The 23,957-nt window shown below is 47.2% G+C and overlaps 1 protein-coding gene across 5 annotated transcripts in view; it reads left to right on the top strand.

The window, feature by feature from the left end:
- RAB14 (RAB14, member RAS oncogene family) overlaps nt 1-23,957 on the top strand; it is a 254,427-nt gene that overhangs the window by 94,378 nt on the left and 136,092 nt on the right. For all 5 annotated transcript variants that reach the window (XM_085613605.1, XM_085613611.1, XM_085613619.1 and 2 more), the window contains one exon: nt 20,473-20,650. In XM_085613605.1, the coding sequence (XP_085469731.1) occupies nt 20,473-20,650 (178 nt within the window). The remainder of the gene's footprint in view (nt 1-20,472; nt 20,651-23,957) is intronic.

Here is a 23,957-nt window from a genome sequence, read left to right as displayed (position 1 = left end):
GTAGCATAGGGTACAGTGGCACTAGGCCATGAATTTAATAGCCTATGACTTTTTTTTTTTTAAGGGACTAAACTTAGTCTACAACCAGTCAGTCGATAGCACTCTCTACAACCATCCCCACAGAGGCTAGTTCTCTCATATTTTCTCTGCTCAGTTATTCCTTAAATTCTTCTGATTTCAAGAGACTTCTTCTCAGGTCTGATATACCTTTCTTTATAAATATTCCCTTGGGACATTCTAGCAATGTGGAAGCCTTCTAAGACGGGATTATTCAGGCCATGTAACACCTTTGGCAAAAAAACTCCTCGTCGACACACTGATTTATCTTAGATGGAGGTCTAGAGTTTGTCATCCTCAGCACCTTTAACACCTCTGGTGCCAGTATCTCGCCTTTCATATACTGACAAACCCAGTGTTCATGTGATTCTTCCAGTTCGCACATCACCTAGCAAAGTTTCGCCTTTTCCATAATAGACTGTGCCATCAATATATCTTCTACAGGTTTCCGACAACTGGCTGGAGCAGCTGTCCTCCGCAGGCAGGGCTGTCTTAAAGCAACAACATTCAGATCAGAAGTCCAATTGGAGATCCTGGACATGCCCTATGATCGGAAAGCATTGTTTGGAAAACAGATTGATTTAAACTCTGCAAACCATTAAGGCGGATACTGACACTGACACCCCTTTCGAGGAGCCAGAGGGAAAAGTTCATACTCTTACAGAGGATTCCAGAATTATAGGCAACAATATCAGACTTACCAAGGACAACACAGGCTGCAATATGCACAGCAGTACAGACAGCCACCTGCAGCGGCTTACAAGCAGCCAACTAGAGGAAAACAGCTCACAAGGGGATGAGATTGTAATAGAAAACAATGATCTTTCTTTTCAGCCGGCTGCCTTCCCCAAATCAAGGAACATCTTGGAGGACGTATTTGATAATATTCACCAATGGTCCAAGATAACATCAGACAAGTGGGTCCTAGACATCGTATCTCAAAGGCATAACCTCGAGTTAATCAGCAAATCGCTGAATCTGCCTCCAAAATGAACGTTTGCTCCCCATCTGAAACAGCTGTTGAGGGAAGTCCCTATCATGTTGCAGTAAGGGGCAATAGAGAAGGTCCTGAAGTCTCAGGGGGGCACAGGTTTCTTTTCCAGTTATATCCTTATCAGGACAAAAATCAGGAGACTGGCGGCTTGTCTTGGATCTTCGACAGTTGAACAAATACCTGAAAAAAGTCAATTCGGATGGTTATCCTACAAGACATTTTTTACACCTTCTCAATCATGGGGATTGCATGACCGCTCTGGACCTTTAAGATGCATAGTTTCATGTCCCAATCCATCACAGCCTTGGGAGATACCTTATTCCCCAAGGTATCTGGCACACACTTTCAGTTCAAAGTGCTCCCCTTTGGACTACGACCAGCCCCAAGAATAGTCACCAAATGCATGACCCCAGTGGCAGCACGTCTAAGGCTAAGCGGAATTCAAATCTTCCCGTATTTAGACGATTGCTTATTAAAAGCTTTAAAATACCAACAAGCCACAGCGAACACTGCACTATGCCTTTCGTTATTCAAAAAATTGGTTCTCATACTAAATTTACACAAACTCTCAACCCGAGAACAACATTAATGTTTCTAGGAGCAGTCTTAGACATCCAGTCAGATAAAGCTTTCACCTCTTCAGAACAGGACAAGATCAGGATACTGTCCCAAAAGCTTTTCAAAATAAAGTCAGTTTATGTCTGACTGCAAGTCGTTTCTGGGAATGTGCTCCTCCTGCGTTCCTGATACGAAACTGCAGACTTCATATGCGCCCCCTACAAGAACAGCTGGACAAACAGTGGCTACAAGTCCTAGGCTCCTTAGACGATGTGATACTCAACCCCAACAATGATGAAAGCCATGCGATGGTGGACATTATCAGCCAATATTTCTCAAGGGATGTCTTTTCTCTCTCAAGAACAGATCTCGTCATCACCACGGATGCATCCCTGGAGGGATGGAGCGTGCACCTTCAAGGGCTCTGTGGCAAATGGACGACCTCTCAAAAAAAGAATGCATATAAATATTCTAGAACTGAAGGCCGTAGCTCTGGCTCTATTATCATTGCTCCCCAGGATTGCAAGCTTGTCGTTATTTATCTGTACAGACAATACCACCAGTATGCACTACCTAAACAAACAAAGAGGGACAAAATCAGTTGCTCCCTCAACAGGCACAAACAATATGGAATTGGGCCTTGCAACACAATGTAACACTGATGGCAGAACACGTCCCAGGTGTATCCAATGTGTTGGCAGACACATTGAGCAGACTAACAACCACTTGTCTTGAGTGGGAACTCGATTTTCTGGTTCTACAGGGCCTTTTCCTTCGGCGGGTCACACCGCAACTCTTTCTTTTTGCGACAAAGACAAACAAGAAATGCCAATACTACGCAAGCTTTCAGCCCCAGAAAGGAATGTGGGGGAATGCCTTTTTGATCGGATGGTCGAAAATGTTTGCTTATGTTTTTCCCCCAGTTCCTTTGATATCAAGGATTCTCAGGAAAATGAAGAGGGAACCATGAAGATTAATCCTCATTGCTCCAAAAATTATTATTTTTTTTTTTTTGAAAAACCTTTATTACAGTTTCAGAGACATACAAGTATGGGCCTACAACCAACAGGCCGGCCGCTAATGCACACTATAAGCATAGACACATCTTAACCACATCGGTGAAGCAATAAGAGAGCTACTGGAGTGCTAATCAACTCAGCCAGCCGCAGCCGCAGTCCATAGACAAGCAAAGAAAGGTTTCATATTTTTAAAGAAAACGAAAAATATCACACACACAAGGCAGAGGAGGTCAATAGTAGTAACATGTGCTCCCCGTATCGAAGGGGTAAACAAAACCAGGGAGAAAGAGGGGGGGGGGGGGCAGGCAGAAGAAACCAAATGCACATGTCGCAGGAGCATAGAGGAATGCGCGGGCTAGGGAGACAGAGCAGCATCCATCTCTCGCGTCTGGGGCGGGGCGCAAATACCTCCACGATAGGAGTTCCAGGGACCCCACACCTTAATCCACTTCCCAGGCTTGCCTCTCGCCACATACACCGTTTTCTCTCTGAACATACACCAGTCCATGTGTTCCTTCCACGCTGAGACCGTTGGTGGCCTCTGGGAGCCCCACAGTTGTGCAATGTCACGCTTCGCTACCATATAGCCCAGAGTCACCCACTGCGTCTGCATCACATTGTAATCAGTCGGCTCCCAGACATTCAGCAAACATCTCCTTGCCTCCGGCAACAAGGCAACATGCGTGACTTCTTCTAACACCGCATGCACTCTACACCAAAACCGAGTCACCTCCGGACACTCGCACAGGATATGGAGGAAAGTCCCCAGTAGTCCACAGCCTCGCTTACACCGACCATCCACCGAATACCCCATACGCATCAAACCAGGCCCCGTGACGTACACTCTATGAAGTATCTTAAGCTGGACGAAACGCAAGCGGGCCGGGATAGCCACCTCTTTCGGGGAGGCCACCGCTGACACCCAATCCTCGTCGTCAAGTTCCAAACCGTCGGCAATCCATGTCTCCCGCAATGAGGTCAGCAAACCCATTCGATCATTGATAAGCTTCTTATAAATCAGCGAAATGGTGCTATCCGGCACATAGCCGTCCAATACTCTATCTTCCAACGGGGAGGACTCCGGAATAGCCGCAACGTCCGGGAATACGGGAATACGGAACACAAGGCGTGATGAACCTGAGCGTACCGAAAGTATTCCCTATCGTTCAACTGATATTCGGTTTTCAGCATGTAGAACGTCTTAAATTTCCCTTTCGTCCAGAGATCCCCTACCTTGCTGATACCAATCATATACCATTTCTCAAAGCCTTTCGTAGTCCACAGATAACCCAAACGCCGGGAAGCGTACAATGGCGTTGCCCGAGTCAAGCGATCCCTCCACCCCATCGCCACATTGGCTGCATGCCACACCTGCACCGCGACCCGCGTCGGGCCTGTCAATCGCGCATCAAGGGACCCCGAGTATAGTGCTCGATTATAATCCCCGCTTGGCAATAACAATTTGTCCATCTCAAAAGCCGGGTTCAAAGCAGGCCCATACATCCCGTGATTGACAGCAGCCAACTGGGAGGCCCAATAATATCGTTTAATATCAGGGAGAGCGACCCCCCCATCGTACCACGGTAGGGTTAGTTTGGCAAGAGTGATCCGCGGCCGCCCATCCCAAAACAATCGACGCTGAAGACACTCCACCTCCCGAAAATAGCGGGCCGGCACTACGTCCACAGTGTTCTGTAGGGCGTACAAAAAGCGTGGCAGCGACATCATTTTGAACAACGCCGCCCGGCCGAGCGGCGAGAGCGGCAGCCGCCACATCCGCCCTTAGGCGCTGAAGGGGGGGGGAGAAGATTCCGCTCATACCGGGCCACCGGGTCTAGGGTTATAAAGATTCCCAAATACTTAAACCCCGACTGCGCAACCTGGATAGGGCACCCCCGCGGAAGGCGGGGGGCCTCCCCGGAGAGAACGTACACACAAGACTTAGCCCAGTTAATGACCAATCCGGAGTTGCGACCAAAGGAGCTCAACACATCCACCAATACAATGAGCGATTTGCGCGGAGATGCAAGATACAAGAGGATATCGTCCGCATATAGGGAGACACGATCCTCGTACTCCGGCGTCCATCTAAGGCCACGCATCGAAGGGTGCAGCCACTCCGCAAGGGGCTCCAAACAAAGCGCAAAGAGAAGAGGCGACAACGGACATCCCTGTGCCCCTACCCAAAACAAAAGGAGCCGACACCCGTCCGTTGACCACCACCTGTGCCAGTGGGTTATCATAAAGCAATTTCACCCAACCGATGAACCCCGTGCCGAACCCAAACTTCGCCAATGCTGCCCAAATATACGGCCATTCCAAGGTGTCAAACGCCATGGTAGCGTCCAGGGACGCCAAAATGGCCGGCTCACGCATGAATGGCGCTCTAGCGAGGACGCCATGCAGTTGCCGCAGGTTCAAAGCGGTATTGCGATGGGGTATAAAACCGGATTGATCCTGATGAATCAGGTCGCCCACGACCCGGATCTGGCGATTGGCCAGTACCTTGGCAAGGATTTTGGGCTCCGCGTTCAACAAAGAGATAGGCCTGTAAGAAGTACACCGATCCCGCGGCTTCCCTTCCTTATGGATAACAACAATAGTAGCAAGACGTTGGTCAGGGGGGAGGGAGCCCGCCGCCTGTGCCTCAAGGAACATGTCCCGGAGATACGGCGCAATCTTATCTGGGCGCAACTTATATAATTCGATGGGAAGGCCATTAGGACCCATGGCCTTGCCAGAAGCAATAGAGCGAATGGCCAAAGCAATCTCATCCGGCGACGGGGCCGCGTCCATCAATAATTTATCCTCATCAGATAGAGACGGCAAAGCAATGTCTTTAAGCAGCAGGCGAGAGTCTTCCTCCGATCGCTCAGAGACCGGAGAGTAAACCCCGTGAAAATACTCCGCAAAGCAATCAACAATATCACCGGGGTCCGTCACACACACACACCATCCACCCTCTAAACAACCGGCACCACTCGACTCGCTCTCTCCTTCTTATCCAACCAGGCAATCAACTTCCCCGCCTTATCACCCATATCATACAAACGCCCCTGTTGCTCCCTGCTCATACTCTTAGCAGATTCAGTAACCAGCGCCTTGTAGTCGGCCTGTTTAAGCCCCAGCACATGCAGTCTGTCATCCGTAACACCTTGCTCCAAATCGCTCTCTAACTCGGTGATCTCATTTTCTAGTCGAATCACCTCTTTCGCCTCGCATTTTTTGGTATGGGAGATGAGAGACAGGGCCTGGCCCCGGAGCACCGTCTTAAAGGCCTCCCAAAGGGAGACGGCGGAAGACACCGACCCCACGTTGTCGTTAAAATAGTGTTCCAGGGACCTAACCAGGTCTGCACGGATCGTGGGGTTTCGTAGGTACCAGGGGTTGATCGGCACCACCCTCCCCACCGCCCCCAAGGCGATATCTAAGTGTAGCAAAAGAGGGGAGTGATCAGATACACCGCGGGCCAAGTGTCGCACCTCCCCAATCATCCCAGCTTGGGCCGCAGGCACTAGCATGTAGTCAAGCCTCGAAAGACTACCGTGGGCCCCGGAGTGGAAGGTATATTGTGCTTGTCCAGGGTGTTTCAACCGCCAACAATCTATCAGTCCCAGGGTATCCAGAAAGCCCCCCAGCCAGTTCTGGGCCCGAGGGAGGTCCCTAGGGGGGTGTCGATCTTCAACTCCGGAAACCACTGCGTTAAAATCCCCTCCCCCCCCCCCCCCCAAGACCAAAACCCCCCCGGAAGCCCAAGTAGCAGGCGCCCCAATTCAGCAAAGGTGGCCGTCTGCAGGCCCGGCGGCACGTAGACAGTAACCAGCGAAATCAACTTACCCTCCCATCTCCCCGCCAGCGCAGTGTAGCGCCCTCTGTCGTCGTGAAGCACCTCATCCACCTCCAACGGGAGAGAGGTCCTAACTAAAATGCCCACTCCCCTCGAGCCAGAGGTGAAACCAGAATGGGCCAGAAGGCGATATCCCCGCCTGTTCATGGCATGGAAAGAGTTCCCTATTAGGTGCGTCTCCTGCAGAAACACAATGTCCGGCGAAATACGTTTCAAGAACTGCAGGGCCACCCCCCGCTTTATCCTGTCCCCCTGCCCATTCACATTCCATGAAAGAAGTCTCAACCCCTTACCCCCCCATCCCCCCCAGCACAAAATATCCCCCTCCCGGAGAGCACAATCATAATAACACAACAGAAAACATTACCCCGCCTTGTGATGCAAACAAACAAACCCCAACCCCACCCCATCAACCCCAACAAAACTCCCCCCTCCATGCACCCCTGCGTGAGCCCAAACAGCCCCCCCAACGTGCAGTGTGCCTGTCGCCCCAATATGAAACTCACTACAAAGAAGACCAGAAAAACCCCAGAAGGATGAAAGGGCCCCAGCAAGCCCCCCGCAACCTCCAAATACCAAAGGGCAAAGTGTTACAAACTGGAGTCCAGTGCAGCCACAGGTGCAAAACGTTACCAGTCCGGTCCATAGCCAGGATCCCAGTTCTATTCCTACTCCGCCGAGCACTCTCCGCTCTCCGCCATCCGACCTTCCCGACCTCGACCCCTATGTAGGGCATCCAGCCAATCTCCAAACGCCTCCGGCCGGTCGAAGAAATGCGAGCGACCCTCTAACTCAACCCGCAGCCTAGCCGGGAATAGCATCGCATATTTCAGCTCCATGTCCCTCAAGCGCCGTTTGATGGCCAAAAATCCCAGCCGTTGCTTTTGAACCGCTTGCGTGAAGTCTGGGTAAAAGCTAACATTAGAGTTCTCAAACTTTAATGGCCCAGCCACCCTCGATGCTTGAAGGATAGCATCTCTATCCCGAAAATTAAAAAGTCGGGCAATGATAGGCCGCGGGGGAGCACCCACCTTGGGCGCACCACCCGGAATCCTGTGGGCCTGTTCCACAGCGAAGAACTTGCTCAGTCCCTTGGGTGCTAGATGAGTCACCACTAGATCCTCCACAAAAAGATCCGCAGCAGACTCCTCCGATCGTTCGGGCACCCCAATAATACGGACATTATTCCGCCTGGCCCTGCTTTCGGAATCCTCAAGGCGACGATCAGTCAGGTCACTGGCGAGCCGCAACCTCCGTACCTCCGTCTGCAAAGCGGCCACATCCACAGTTGGGCTCGACGCCGCTTGAGTCAATGAGTCGACCCGGTCATTTGTTTTGGACAGGTCCGCTCTGACCAAATTCACATCAATCAACACCGAGTCCAATTTATTAGCCAGGGTATCAAATTGCTGGTTCAGTCGCCTTCATCTCCTCAATGGCCCCCATGACATCCAGCAGAGTCAATTCGGACGATGCGCCCGAGGCCTCCTTGGGCCGCTCAGGCGATTTATGTGATCCACTAGGGGATCCCTTTGACTGCGCATAGCGGTCCATGTTGTTGGCCTGGGTATAAGCTCCCCTCCGGGTAGACTTGGGTTTCAGCTTGTCGCTGTCCACTTTCGCCGCCATCATCAGCGACCACCAAGGTCAGCACCTTCCAGCAACCGGAGGAAGGCCAGGCGACCAATGCAGGAGATCCGGGCCACCAACTGAAATAGGCCCGTTTACAGTTCGAGAATCAGGCCATGCACTCCGTCCTCGGCGCTGCTTACCCGAAGTCCCGACGTCAGTTTCCGCAGATCAACTCGAAACCGAAAGTGAAAGTACGGGGTACGGGGCAGGCCCAGACTGGCATGCCGCTGTTGTTCACTTCGCACCCGGGCACCTCACCAACTCGAGTTCGGGACCAAGGCCGGAGAAGGCCGCAAACTTCGGATCGCCACCAGTCCGGTTCCCGGAGTCCGATTTCGATTTGGAAAACGAGTGGCACCTTAGCGCAAGATCATACACAAAAGCCCGTCTAGAAAACCAGGATTATGACAGGACAGACGTGGGAGGTTGCGGAGGCCCTCGGGAGCCACAAGCCTACGCGGCCATCTTGGTTGCGCGCTAGGCTCCTCCCCATTGCTCCAAAATTGCCTCTGCAATTCTGGTACACGGAACTTCTCCTTCTCTCGGAACATCACATTCCTCTGACGTCCACTCCGACGTTACTATCCATGAGCAAGGGCCACATACTTAATCCCAACCTCACTTCTCTTCACTTCACAGCCTGATGACCATGAGCTTGGACCATTAGGTATCCCCAGAGACGGCAGAGAAATACTCTCTAAAGCACGAGCAGACTCCACAAATAAGTCGTATCAATTTAAGTGGAATTGTTTCTGTATATGGTGCCAAGAAAAAGAATTACATCCATTCCTCGCAACACCAGTACAGATCTTACCTTATCTTTTTCAGTTAGCCAAGTCTAGCCTTGCACATTCATCAATAAAAGTGCACTTAGCGGCAATCTCTCGCTTTAGGAGATCGGGGAACTCTTCTCTATGGTCTGCGAGATTAGTTAAACGGTTCCTCAGGGACTCTTTAGAGCTTATCCACCGGTGAAAAAGCTTCCTCCTTCTTGACATTTCAACGTGGTTTTAAGTCAGTTAATGAAAAGCCCGTTTGAACCAAGCCACAAGACACGGTTGAAATGTGTCATGGAAGACTGCTCTGCTATTAGCACCAACATCAGCAAGAAGAGTAAGTGAATTGTCAGCATTCACTAGAAAACAACCATTAATGCAATTAAAAAAAGACAGTGATCTTAAGGACTAACACTAAATTCATACTAAAAGTACCTTTTGGATTTCCATCTCGACAGACCTATTATACTAAAGATGTTCTTGCCAAACCCACAAACTATTGCTGAGAGAGCTCTGCATACTTTGGATGTTAAAAGGTGCATCAAGTTTTATTTGCACAGAACAAAAGTTCTTCAAATGTGATCAATTGTTCATCGCCTTTGGCAGTTTGAATAAAGGACTACCAGTCGTTAAATCTTCCATTGCAAGATGAATTGCAACAGCCATTTAATTCTGCCATAACGCTGTAGGACGACCCTTCACTACTAGAGTCAAGGCTCATTCAACAAGAGCTGTTTCTACGTCCACTGCTTTATTTGCTGGTGTTCCGATTCAGAAAATCTGCAGAGCAGCCACATGGTCCACCAGGCATACCTTTACCCAGCATTATTGCCTGGATGCAACAGACAAAGCTGATCAAGCGTGGTACTGTTGCTCCATTTATTTCAATAAGGTGAGCCTCTTTATTTTTTATGCATTTCCTTTCCTACCATCAGCTCTTGTGACGCTTATTGCTTTCATTATGCTTGTTACATCTATTGACTAAATTTGCATTATTATGGTTTGCTAATATGCATTTGTTTATGGCTAACTATTTTGATTCATGCATGTGAATTTATGAAAGATCCAATACTGAAGAAGAAAATAAGTTACTTACCTGTAACTGTAGTTCTCCAGTATTGCTATCTTTCATAGATTCACATGCGACCCATCCTCCTCCTCTAGAGGCTCCCCTCTACTAGTTGGGATTATATTTATTCCCACTGTGCTTGAAAATCTGAGGGAACTAGCCTCTGTGGGGAAAGTTCTAGAGGATGCTGTCGTCCGATTGGTTGTAGACTCTGGTTGGTCCTATTTTACAAAAGGTCATAGATAGGCAATTAAATTCATGGGCAAGTGCCATTGTACCCTATGCTACTACTATAATTGCTTTAATGCAATACCGTGGGACTCCCACTTTGGGGAACGATTCAAGCATGTGAATCTATTAAAGATACCAATACTGGTGCCCTCATTTACCGCCCCTGGGCCTTCTAACAACTGGGGTTCTCTGCTGACTGAATTACTTACCCCTCATGTTCTTCGGGTGGCTAATTTCTCAGTGGTTGGTGACTTGAATTTTCATTTAGATGATCCTAGTAATCAGTCTTTGGTGATCTGATTACCCTGAATCTCTCACTTATCAACTCCTTACTTACTCATTCAGCAGGGCATCTTCTGGACCCTATTTTTTCTAATCTCCCCATACTGTCTACTGCACCTCCCATTCAACTTGGCTGGTCAGACCACCTTGCTATTCCTTTTTTAGGTCTCGCCTGGCTATCGCGGAAGCGATCGCTCAGCAAGACTTATGTAGGGGCTTCAGAAAATGCTCCCAAAGGCTTCCCAGGCGGATCGGGTGGCGGTTACGCGCACAACCACGCGTATTCCATTTGCCACCAGCTACTTCCTGCGCGTGCGCCGCCTCACGCATTCAGAGAGATTTAGTAAGGGGCACAAGACCTTAGGAATGCGGTTTATGGCCAGTGCATGTGAGGCATTCAAGCGCGAAGCTGGCATCTGGCATCGGACTTGAAAGCAGCAGACTGCTTTCGCCAGTGCGCGCTCGGCCTCACTTCCTGCATCCCCTCTTACAACAATTAACTTAAGTTATAACTCACACCCCATATGCTCGTTCCCTCCCACCCTTCCTTTGATGTCCGCTTTTCTTGTCGTTTACAAACCATGCCGCACACTGCTGCACGCCGCACACTGCTGCACGCCGCACACTGCTGCACGCCGCACACTGCTGCACGCCGCTGCACGCCGCGCGCCGCTGCACGCCGCGCACTGCTGCACGGCGCACACTGCTGCATGCCACACACTGCTGCATGCCACACACTGCTGCACACTGCTGCATTACTCACTGCTGCACGCAGCACACTGCTGCACGCCATAGTGCTGCATGCCTCACACGGCTACACGAAACACTGCTGCACGCCGCACACTGCTGCACACCGCACACTGCTGCACGCCTCCCACTGCTGCACGCCTCCCACTGCTGCACGCCTCCCACTGCTGCACGCCGCACACTGCTTTTATGCAAGTTTATGCTACTGACATTGTAAATGACAATGCCTTTTGTTTTTAAACCAAAACCTAAATAAAAGGCATTGTAATTTTACAATGCCAATAGCTCAAACTCTTATAAATGCGAGACCTATTGCGTTGCAAATGCTTGTTTTTATTGATTCCTCTTTTGCTCTCTTGCCATGTCCCTCCGACATGCCAAAAAAATGCAGAATTGGTCTCAACTTGATATGAAGGCACTTGATGAGCAGCTTTTGAAGACCACTCCCTCCATTACATCTCAACTGGACTCCGATCAGCTCCTAGTAGATCACTGGTTGTCCGAGGCTTTCGATTCTATTCTTCCTCTCTCCACCAAATCTCAACCTAGAGTGCTTCCTCCCGCTCCGTGGTTTACAGACTCTCTTAGACTTGAAAAAAAGCAATTTTAAAGTTTTGCAGAGACTGTGGAGAAAGCACTATGCGCCAGAGGCCAGTCACCTATCTGGAGGCACTAAAAAATATCATGATCTATGCAGATCAACTCATGCCTCCTTCTACACAGATAAAATTATGACTGCCAGAAAACCCTATTTAAAGTTGTTACAGAACTCTCTGCGCCTAGCACGTTCTTGCAACCCCCCTCCATTTCATTACATCACTGCAACGAACTTGTGCTGATTTTCCACAATAAAGTTGTCTATCCACCGCGAGCTTGAGCTGGACTCCGCCCCTCATGACAACTTCATCTTTTCCACTTCTCAATTTCCTGAACAGGTCAAGACTGCTCTCCTTGACCTTGCATCTTTTGAATCCTCTCTAGAAAAGGCCTGGCTCCCACTTGATTTCATCTCTTTGAAAAACCTTCTGGGAAACATGAAGTCAGGCTCCCAACTTGACACTCTTCCTCCATCTCAGATGTCTGGACGAGTCTGCCCTTTTAACTCCTCTCTAAATCTTGGCCAGTTGCCCCGTAATTGGAAGCACGCTCTTGTGCTCCCTTTGCTGAAAAAGACTGGCTTGGATCCCCTCTGCTGGTCAAACTACAGGCCCTTATCTCTTCTCTCCACCTTTTCCAAAATATTAGAAAAACACATTAATTCTCAACTGTCTGCACATGTGACCGGGCATAAGCTATTTTATCCATCACAGTCTGGCTTTCGTCCTGGTCACAGTAGTGAATCTGCTCTGCTGGGGTCATGGAGGACCTTAGGCAGCAGCTTGACTGTGGGGGCACAGCAGCGCTTATCTTGATGAATTTGAGCGCTGCCTTAGACAGTCTTTCACTGTATTCTGGTGGATCACCTCAAAAGCTCAGGAAGTGTAGGCGTAGCCCTGCAGTGGCTGATCTCTTTTCTAAAGGATCGCTCCTTTCAAGTTTTCTCTTACCGCCAAATCTAACTCTGTTGCCTTATCATCTGGAGTCCCGCAGGGCTCGACCGGAGTCCTCTGCTTTTTAATATTTGTTTGCCCCTTGGCGGACATTGCAGGAAAATCTTGGTTCACCATCTTTTCATACGCAGATGATACGCAGATTTTTTTTTTCCTCTGTCATCTGCTCAACATCAGGATCCTTCACTACTCAAACTTGGTGTGCGGAACATCTCCTTGTGGATGTACAGAAATGCTTTAAGACTGAACAGTTCTAAGATTGAGGTTCTCATCCTGGGGACAATCCAGAGCTTTGGGGAGCCAGCCATCGGCCTGTCTCTCTGGGACCTTTTCCTGCTCTGGTCCCCAAGGTTAAAAACTTGGGCTTTACGATCGACGGCAAGCTTTCTCTTTGTTGCCCAAGTTTTGGGAGTCACGTCTTCCTGCTTTGCGGCCCTCAGGTGGTTAAAGAAAATCCTCTGGCTAATTCCACCCACTGCTCAGAGAACTGTCTTACAGGCTTTGGTGATCTCCAGATTTGATTATGGTTATGTACTGTTTCTGGGTGCGGGCAAGACCTCCGTCTGCCGTCTCCAGCTCATTCAGAATGCGGCAGCCTGCCTGCTTTTTCGGTTGCCTTGGCACACTTCTGTTTCCCCTTTGCTTCATTAACTCCACTTGCTCAAGGTTAATAAGCGTATAGAGTTCAAGGCCCTTTGCTACATGTTTAGAGCTCAGCACAGCTTGGCCCCCGTGTACATACGAAACCTTGTCGAGCCTTATCAACCCTCTCGCAATCTAAGATCGGCCAACCTCTCTCTCTCTTCTCAGTTCCCAGAGTGCGGCTGACCCGTATGGGTGGCCGCTCGTTCTCCTTCCTGGGACCAAAATTGTGGACTTCCCTTCCGCTGGAACTCTGGACCTGTCAATCTCTCCTTGCTTTGTGAAAAAAGCTTAAGACCTTTCTGTAGTCAGGCCTAATTGCCATCTGACCTCCAACCTCGCTTGTCCTGCTTTTCAGCGCCGGGAAACCCTATTTGGTAGCTGTGCGCTTCATAAATCTTTTAAATAACAAAGTACTAGAGAACTACAGTTACAGGTCAGTAACTTATTTTCTTCCCCAAAATCAGAACCTTGCAGTTAGGGTTTTGTTGGGTTTGCCTCCATAAAGCTATATTTCAGTCTCTCTTAATCTTCACTTCCTGCCGGTTCAGCAGGGTCTTATTTTTAAATCTCAATGCTTCTGTCACATTGCTTTCTGTAAACAAAGACTTATGTTTGGTAGCCAAACTAAATTGGCTCTGTAGGTCCATCAACTGCTTTTACACTCCTTGAATGCGTTGCTGCTCTTGATTCCATGCATACGAACTCCTGACTGGGAAGGAAAACATTCTCTTAACTTGCTCTAATGTTGTGAAATTATTTCTTTCAAACTACGCGCAGAAGAGAGCTATAATTTTCGCAAGGGCCTAAAAACTTGGTTCTTTGGCTTGATCTCTGTAGTTGCAAACTGCTCACTGCCCTGGTTGAAAAGCTGTTCAACCTCTGAATAGTACATCACCATCAGGAACAGCAGTTTGAGGTGTTATCAGTCAGTCAAATCTTTATTTGGCTGTATGCCAGCCATAAAAGAATACATCATAAAAGAAAAAAGCATTTCTGATTAAAAACACAATGGAATTAATAGTTACAAACATCAAATAGAAATTCCGTAAGTAAAAAGGAACAATTTACAAATGTCCAGATATCAGTCTCTTAAGATGAATACTACAAAGGCATATAACCGCAACAGTGTTTGAACTAGAGATGGTAAATGGACAGAAAGGAAGCATCTACATACAAATTGTAATAAAATACATGGAAATCATTTCCCAACAATATTGTGAACCCGAACTGCAGAAGAGATATATTTATAAACCATTAGGCAAATAAATTCATCTTTTAAAAGCTGAAGATAGTGCAAAGCAGCCTGGCATTTTCTTATATTTAGGAATTTTAAAAGTGGTTTTAAAAAAGCACGTCTTGGATTGATATAAAGTTTACAAAAAAAATGAAATGCAACATACCCTGGACTGATTCTGAATCGCATGGGCATAAACCCAATTTGGCATCAGAATATACGTTACATGGGTATGAAACCAAGAGATGAGATGCTAAACCTGAACCTAATAAGAAAATCTAGTTTAGCATGGCTAAAATAAAAGGAAAGGTAAGGTCAGTGCCTGGAGAGCAAACTAGAAGTGAGTGTTCAACAACCCTTTTTTTTGCTATCTCCCGAGTACCTCTTGTCAAATAGGAGTAAGCCAGAAATTCTCTCTTCAGCTTTGCCCTTGATATTTTGATAATATTTCCTGGATTGTCAAAACAATCCGACAATCCCAAATTCTTCAGCTGAGCTCTGACATAAGAAATCCAGGGGATTTTATTCACCCACTCCAATTTTAAACAGTCTATAATAATTTTACGGTTCAGGACTGCTGCTTCCTTTACCCAAATGTTATGCCACAATAATAGAGGAGCTAATTGTATGCGGAAGGACAGGGGGATCACGCCATGTTCGCTGTGACAGATAGTGGCAGCAGTACTTATTGGAACAGTCAACAAGCGTTTCAAAAACGTATTCTCGGCTCTGTAGGCCAGCAATGTTACAAAAAATCCTGACTCCAGAACCATACAAGGTAGCAGCACACGTACGTGCCTTATAGATTTCAATAATTACTTGGATTGGACAGAAGCCTAGTTTTTTAGTAAATCTAAAGATGGCCTCCAGATTTTGATTGAAGCCCCTAGTCCTTGCCTCTACTAAGTGAAGCCAAGTGCTTTTTGAGTCGAAAAGAATTCCTAAATAGGAAACGGTAGGCACATAAAGCAATTTCTCATTATTTATAAAACATGTCTTTACAATTGTGGGGGATTTACCCACCACCATAATATGGGATTTCGCTACATTAGTCTTCAGGCCAAGGTCGTTCATAAAATTAAAACTAGTTAAAAACCTTTGCAGCCCCACCCCAGTTCTAGACATTAAAACAGTCGTCTGCATATAATAATGCCGGTAACAACCTTCGGCCTATCTGGGGAGCATCCACGTTCCCATTTTTAATGTGGCTTTCTAAGTCATTTATATACAGACAGGATAAAAATGGGGCAAGAACACAGCCCTGGCGGACCCCGCGGCTCCTTTCAATTGGGGCAGTCAGTTCCCCACCTGCTCCATAGTGAATTCTCCCTGTGACGTTCCGATGCATAGCTGCTAGAAAATGCACGATGGCCGGTTCAATACCCATTACGAGCATCTTCTCCCAGAGCCTCTGTTAGACCTGTCAGCCCTTTGGGTGGTCCCTCCTCATCATTATTTATTTTGTCCCACTTTTGCCTCAAACCCTGTTGGTATTTTTCCTTTTTGGGAACCACCAGATTTTTTTAGTGTTGCTACAGATTCAGGGAGCCATTTTAGCTACCCCTGGAACTTCTGTCTGAGGGCCTGGAGCACAAAATGGTGGCCACCTGTGACATCATCAGCAACCACTGGAACCTACTAGCACCTTCCAGAACATTCTGGAGCCCTGTGACAGTTGGAGGCGGTTTAGAATGTTGGGAAGCTAAGACGAGAGAGTTGGCAGTTGGAGCTGGCAGTTGGCACCTGACTGGTGAAGAGTGAGCAGCAGAAACCTGAAGGAGGAAGGAGTGAGGCAGCAGGGGTGGAAACTTGTGCCTGGAGTGGGGTCCATAAACCCACCCTTGATACTAGTCCCTACTGACTGAGCCCAGCCTGGAGCCCTGTGTGGGAAGAAGCAAGAAAAACCATCTTAAGGACCTGGACAGCAGGAACAGGCCTTAGAATCCAAGAACAGCAAGATCCTGACCTGGAAACTGGTTTCCCTGGAGTCCGACGTCGAGTAGCCTGGAGACCTGGAGCCCGAGGTGGAGAACTGGCGCTGACTGGAAAAGCAGACGTCGTACCCGGAGCCGCCAGAGGTCGAGAGAGGGCGCCGACGGAGGTCGGAGAAGTACCAGAGGTCGTGGAGGAAGTCACCCGAGGTCGAGTGAGCGGCGTCAACGGAGGAGTGAAGTCTGCCCTCCGGAGTCGCCGGAGACCGAGGTGAAGCGTGCCGGAGGTCGGGAGTGGAGATCGCACTCCGGAGTCGCCGGAACCTGAGAGAATCGTGCCAGAGGTCGGGAGTGGAGGTCGCACTCCGGAGTCGCCGGAACCTGAGGAGAGGAGCACCGGAGGTCGGGAGTGAGGATCGCACTCCGGAGTCGCCGGAAGTCGACATCGAGCCAAGGCCGGCCGACGTCATCGAAACTGAGGTCGCCATCGGACCGGAGCCGCCCGAAGTCGACATCGAGCCAAGACTGCCCGACGCCATCGAATCGGAGGTCGAGATCGGAGCCGAGGCCGCCGACATCGAACCGGAACCGCCAACCGGCGTCGTCAAGAACTGACATTGTGCCGAGGCCGCCGACATCGAACCGGAACCGCCTCACGGCGTCGACACGACTCCAGCGGCGTCGGAGCTTCAGAAAAAGGGCAGTAAGTGGAATAGAGGGCGCCAAAGGCCCTGTGGAATCCTAAGAGACTACTCTAGGGGTTAGAGAGGTGCTGGAACCAGCTGGACTGTGCCAGGGGTGAGCTGAGACTAATTTAAAGGGGTTGTGTAGGGTGAGAGAGCCAGGGCTCTAGTATCCCCCCCCCCCCCCCCCCCCCCCCTTGATCTACCTCAGTTTAGGCCTCAGCCTTGTCCAAGCCAGGGAGTAGACACCCTCAAGCCTTCCACATCACCACAAGCTGCGCCTGGGCCAAATCAGCCCATAGTAATCTCAAATGTGATCTGATTATATGAGTGTCACTGTCAGCTTTTAATTATTTATTGAGGGCACTGTATTTATTGTATTTAACCTATTTATTGCTTCACTGTATTTATTGTTCCACAGTATTTATTGTTGCACAATATTTATTGGTTTACAGTATTTATTGCCTCAGAATATTTAATTGCCTGTATGTATTGCACTTATATTTATACCTTCCTTATTTATGATCCCCTATTTATTGAATCATTAAGACAGTATTTATTTGATCTGCACTATTTAAAAAGCTTTGTATATTGTGATTGTGTATTATTTATCTAATCAGCAACTAAGAGAAAAAGAAGATAAAGCAAGTTATTTTCATAAATTTTACGGTGTAGAGTCGTTTTTGGAACGGATGCACGCATGGTTATTGTATGGGTATGTCGTATGCTTAGCACGGTGCCTGATTCCTGACCACTCGAGCCAAGCTACCACTGTATGTCCTGGAAAGACCCCGTTACCACCAACCTCTTCCGGTGTGGGAGTGGAGTATTTCCAACAGCCTCCCTCTCTGCACCCAGTCAAAGGCAGACGTCAAGTCCATGAACCCTAAATAAAGGGATCCAGGCTTGGCTAAAGTGTATTTGCCCATGACCAGGTGCAGGTTGAGGCACTGTTCTACCATGCCCAGGCCTCTCCTGAAAACATATTGGATATACGAGACCTTAGTTTTCTGTTACCCAGGCCTCCAGCCTTTTTAAAATTACTCTGTCCATGATCTTGCAGGCTCAGTCAATTAAAGATATTGGCCGATAACATTTGGGATCCGCCCCATCACCTTTTTTTTAAAGATGGGAACTATTATCATGAATATCCAGGAAGCAGGGGGGGTGGGGGGGGATTTCTGAGCCACATAGCAACTTAAGATGTTTGTTAGCAGCGGCAGCCGCAGGGGTGTGTTGGCTAAAAACAGATCCACAGGGATACCGTCCGAGCCAGAGGCCTTATTCCTCAGTCTGGGTTAAGGCCCTGTCCACCTAATCTAATGTTGGGGGTGCCATGGTTATTGCCCCATATTTAATGTTAATACTAAAATCAGGATCACTACCGATTTTATAAAGGTCTGAAAAATGTTCGACCCAAGTCTCTGGCATAATTGCCGCATCAATTTTACCACTGTTACCGTTAAAATAATCCTGGTTAACAGTTTGCCCAAAAAGTCTCTGCTCTGGCAGGCTATGTAAAGTTGTTCCCAAGCTTCATGTATAATTTCTAGCTTGCGTTTCTCTAGCGCCTGCTTATATTAAAGACGTGACTGCTTTACCTCGGATATATTTCGGCGTTTTGTTTTCAATATCTTAATCAATTTGTTATGAAAAAAGGTGCAGTTACTGTTAAACCACCTTTTGTCGCTCTTTGGCCTAGACTTAGTTTTCTTAGTTAATGCGACATTTATGGTCTGTTATTGCCTCGAAAGATGTTACCATAACTAAAGGGTTTGTTATCTTCCAGGCAGTCTAGGACTTGAGTCAAATTAGTTATAATTTGACGTAAAACCAGGTCAGTGTTTATAGTAGACCACTTCCGTAGTAACCTCTTGTTCTTGACATAAATTAATGGACCTGATCTAGCAAATGCAATTTGATCATCAAATTGGGTCACCAGCTCTAAAGATAAGGGGTAGTGATCACTGTGACAAATTTGATGAATGAGTGGGGTTTAAAATACTCTGAGAAAGCAATAAAATCAAAGTGCCTTGGCCTCTCCCAATATGTTACTAAATCAATGCCTACTGAATTAATGAGATCCACAGTAAGGAAAAGAGAACGTTTTGGACAATAGCGAGTTAAAAATATTCCCACAGGGATTATGAATAAAATGACAACTACAGTCTGTGACCCCAGCTGCTAAATGGCATGCGGCCTGTTTCGAAAGGGGACATAGTTTGCAGTTAAAATCGCCTCCCCAAAGCACTACAAAATCCGTATTGATCTCCTCTATATGGCTTGACTGCATTTTCCAGCTCTTGGGCAATACTTGTGTTCGTAATATTAAAATTGTGATTAAAATTTTACAAGAACCAGTGTCAAATTTTTCCTAAAGGAGATATTCATAATCTGAAAATGCGATGAATCAGTCTTAATCTTTCCTAATCTGCCATTCAGTGTCATTGAAACAAGGGTCAATAATCCTCCCTTTGCGTGACCGTCTAGGGAGACATTAGGGAGTATGAATGGAAAGAAAACGGTTTGTGTGCAATATCTCGCATCCATGTTTCCTGAAGGCATACTATGCTGTAATGTTTAATAAAGGCAACCCATTCTTTAATTTCTAATCTGTGCAACAAGCCTGCAATGTTCCAAAAAAGACTTCCACAGGCGGTCATGTTATTGTGATAAATAGGCCCCTCCGCTGTGGAAGGTGAAAGTGGAACAAGGCGTTGAAAAAAGAGGGAGTTGATCAGTGATGGAGGGGGGGGGGGGGATTTAAGTGTGGCTTACAGTAGTAAATTAGCTGGCAACAGAGGGGTGAAAGAGGGGCAGACTTTCATTTTTAGTGCATTCACGTGGTGGTCGAAATATTTCAACTAATGGGTCTTTCGATCCTTGAAATTGTCTAGACCTTCCTTTCAGTTGATTGAACAGCGTCCATTGATATGCCGAAAACAGTTAGGATGAGCCTGGCTCGCTGTGTACAGTTTTGGATTGTTTTTACGCTATATGTTTTAGAGTTCATAAGCCAAGACTGTCTGCAGCATGTTGTCAACCCACAGAACTATAACCAAATGTGTAATTACATAGGTCCTTGTAAAACCTGGCCTTATCTTGTTTTATGTATTGTGAATTATTATTTTCCTTTAAACATGTAAATGTTACCTGTGATCGGAAGCAATGTTTACATTTCTTTTTGAGCTTTTATTGCCTTTTTTCATATTAACAGTTATGGCTGATTGTCCTCACACTATTGGTGTTGAATTTGGTACAAGAATAATAGAAGTTAGCGGGCAGAAAATTAAACTGCAAATCTGGGATACTGCAGGGCAGGAACGGTTTAGAGCTGTCACGCGAAGCTACTACAGAGGAGCGGCAGGAGCACTTATGGTCTATGATATAACCAGGTAAGTTCAAGCACAGATTTCATTGTAATACAAATTGCAGTTCCAATTATATTGTGTAGGTTAATGGCTAATTTAAAATATGCAATTTCAGTACATTGCAAATTGCAGAATTCCTATTTTGTGTTATCTTTAATGATTGGCTGGTATCTATCTAATGGTAGTTGATGGTGATTGCTCTTGCGTGAATGCAGGTTAGTGAGTAACTTTCGAACTGAGTTAATGTGTTCATCAAGGATGCTAATTTGAACTTTAATTCTTTGTTTTGCAGTAAAAATAAAGATGATCCTCTTTTTTTGGAAGCTGGCTTTTTATGTAGTGTTGCAAAGAGGTACACTGTGCAAAGAGTCCAGGCAAATCCCATAGGAATTACAGAGGCACAATTGACACCCCAAATGCTCTTTTGTGATGGTGTGGGCGAGCAGTTAGGCATATCAGAGGGTAGTGCTAAGCATTTATTACACACAGGCAGTAAATGAGACACACACTCAAGGAAATTCAACACCAATTTATAAAAATTACATATACTTTTATATGAATTTAGATACCAAGATCATTTGAATCGGGTAAGTAATTTTTGAGTTATGAATTTTGACAGTTTTAAAGAATGGAAAATTGAATTTCTGAATCGGTTATGTTATCCTATGGAGGAAAATCATGTATTGCATTCAGGCACTTTACAGCAACTTACAGAACTGTTCTTCTTGACTTAAGAGGAGTATAGGGCAAGGTCCAAGGCCACACTAATAGGTCTCCTCGGGAGACTCTTGTGCATCCATGTGCAGAGGTGTGTTATGGTGTCGGGTGACCCATTTACTTCAGTAGGAGAACAGTCCGGTCTGAAAGAGGCTGGGAGACTAGTCCAGGAGAACCCACAGGAGGGCTTGGGTCTCACGATGCTCGAAGACGTGGGGTCACCTTTGGTCCTCTTCTCCTTGGACCAGGGCGGCCGGGTGCCGAGGTGTTCTGAGGCATCACTGGAGACACTTGAAGTAGAGGGGACCAGCACAAAGTCTGCAGGTGGTGTTGGTGAGTCCGCTGTGGGCAAACCTAAGGTGGGCTTTCTCTGGAGGGTCGGGGGACCATGCTGGCACCGTTGTCCCACTTCAACTCGGGCTGGGGGCACAGGTGCAAGTCGTGACATCTGGTTTCGGGTTTGCAGAGGTCCAGAGTCCTCACAGTTCTTTTGGAGTGCCTGCAGGATGCAAGGAAGCAGCTTTGCTACGCCATGGGACTTTCTGGGTCTTTGCTGAAGGCAGCCTGTCCTCCCCGGCTTTTGGAGGCACAGCCGCTGCAGGACGAGACGACTAGCACCATCTGGCGGGAACAGCAAACAAGCTGGCAGTGTTGGTGCCAAGTCAGTTGCTTCTCCGCAGTCCTGGATTCTCGTGGCTCTTTGGTGTCCTCCTTTTTAGGTTGGCAGAAATCTGATTATCTGGTGCCAAGGGCTCCCCTAAATACTAGATTTAGGGGCATTAGGGGAGCAGCCAATGGGCCACTTATCCCTGAGGTCACTATGCCCCTTATATGACCACCTTCGGTGGGAACAGCGCATAACCCTGTGTGGTAAATAATTTAATTACCGGAACTTAATTTGATGCGGAACATTAATAAGAATAGCTCAATAAAATAAGAGGCAGAATCCGTGGTATTAGAGGTTCGGAACGGGCTTTATTCCAATAACACAATTCGAATTTGTGGGCTTCATATTCCATCACCACGAAGGTTCAGGAAGTGAAGGACAATACATTATTGACAGGTAATCATTTTTATAGAATAGGCATTACAGTGAAACAGATGCAGGAGGCGTAACAGTTGATAACAGAGATAAAAACATACATGCGTAACTAAAATGGGTGTAACTAGGCGTAACTAAAGAATGTCATTAGGTATGATGTCACAAATGGGTGGTTCCATGAAAGAATTTCGCAATGTCAGCAAAAATATTTGGCAGAGATGTGCGCGCAGCAGTATGACGTGATTTGACGTGCAACTAGGGGGAGAAAGGGACTTTACATTTAGCTCTACATGTGGAGACAAAAGTCTGGGGTTATGTCAACCTAATCCCAAATCATATCTAATATCCTATGTTTAAAGAACTGTGTTATCCAAAAAGAGAGGTCTCTTAGGATAGAATCTTATTCTATACTGACTATACTGACTGTTAGTGCGTGTACAAGCGTCTAAGTGTCTACACTAGATGCGAGGGGGTAGGAATATTCCATGGTAACAGGGCTATGAATTACTTGCATGAGGACAGCGAGGCCTGGCCCTTTGCACGGTAGCTGGAGGAATGTTTACCTAAACTGCTAGACAGGAATGCATCGGATGAGGAGCGGAGCAGAGCAGATAATCTTGAAGGTGAAATACAGTTTTTGGCAGGCAGACAGGCCGACAGGCCGAGTCAGGCACCGTTAGCCGCGCAGGGAGTAAGACAAAGTTCATGGTCACAGATGCAGGCTCAGACTGGAGCTTTTAGAGGCAGAAGGCAGGAAAAGGCTTAATGGCAGAATCAGGGCCTACTCGCCTGGACTGTAAAATGGGATAAATGAACCATATAAAGCCGGTGGCCTTTCATACCTAGGAATAGAATATCCGGCCCATTCATGGCGGATCTGAAAGAGGACATGTTGACGGTGGACGCACATGCGTTTGCGTCTTCATAACTGGAACTGGAGGGAACATACATGTACTTGTGACTTATACATGAAACCGTTGGGGTCCAAGATAGGGGACATAACCGACCATAAAAATCCATATTTCCACATTCCCTCCTTGTCCCCTACTTGCCCTTAGGAGATATCAATCTTCATCAATCCATCGATCTGTTCATATAACATCATTTGTTCTTCTTTCTTCTTCCGGGATCTCGAACGAAAACTTGGATGTGGGATACATGAGGTGGCACATAGACCACAAATCGCTGGCCCACATTGTAGACATAAGCAGCAACTGAATAGTATGAGAAAGCCAATACCTAGGAAGGAGAGCATTCTCCATCCCCAGGCTGACAACACGCCCCAGAACCAACCGGACCAAGTCCAGGTGCCTGGACTCTGGTGTATCTGGCTTACAATCTTATGAAGGCGGGTTATGGCTTTATATACTGACGGTGAATTTTCTGGTATGAAAATGCAACAACTTGATCCGATGACCCTACAAGCTCCGCCCCTATCGGCCAGGATGACGTCAAGGACGACGATTCTGAAGCACAACAATCCGCATAGCAGACTGCTCTTCTGTTAAATTGCCTAAGGCGGAAATAGTTTCGTTCACTACTGCTTCAAGGGTTCTGGTTAATCTACGTATC

This window comes from Triturus cristatus, chromosome 1_2 (assembly GCF_964204655.1).
Source record: "Triturus cristatus chromosome 1_2, aTriCri1.1, whole genome shotgun sequence".
In the NCBI taxonomy this organism is placed as follows: domain Eukaryota; kingdom Metazoa; phylum Chordata; class Amphibia; order Caudata; family Salamandridae; genus Triturus; species Triturus cristatus.
The sequence above is the reverse complement of the archived record's forward strand: the minus strand, read 5'-3'. Positions and strand labels throughout refer to the sequence as shown.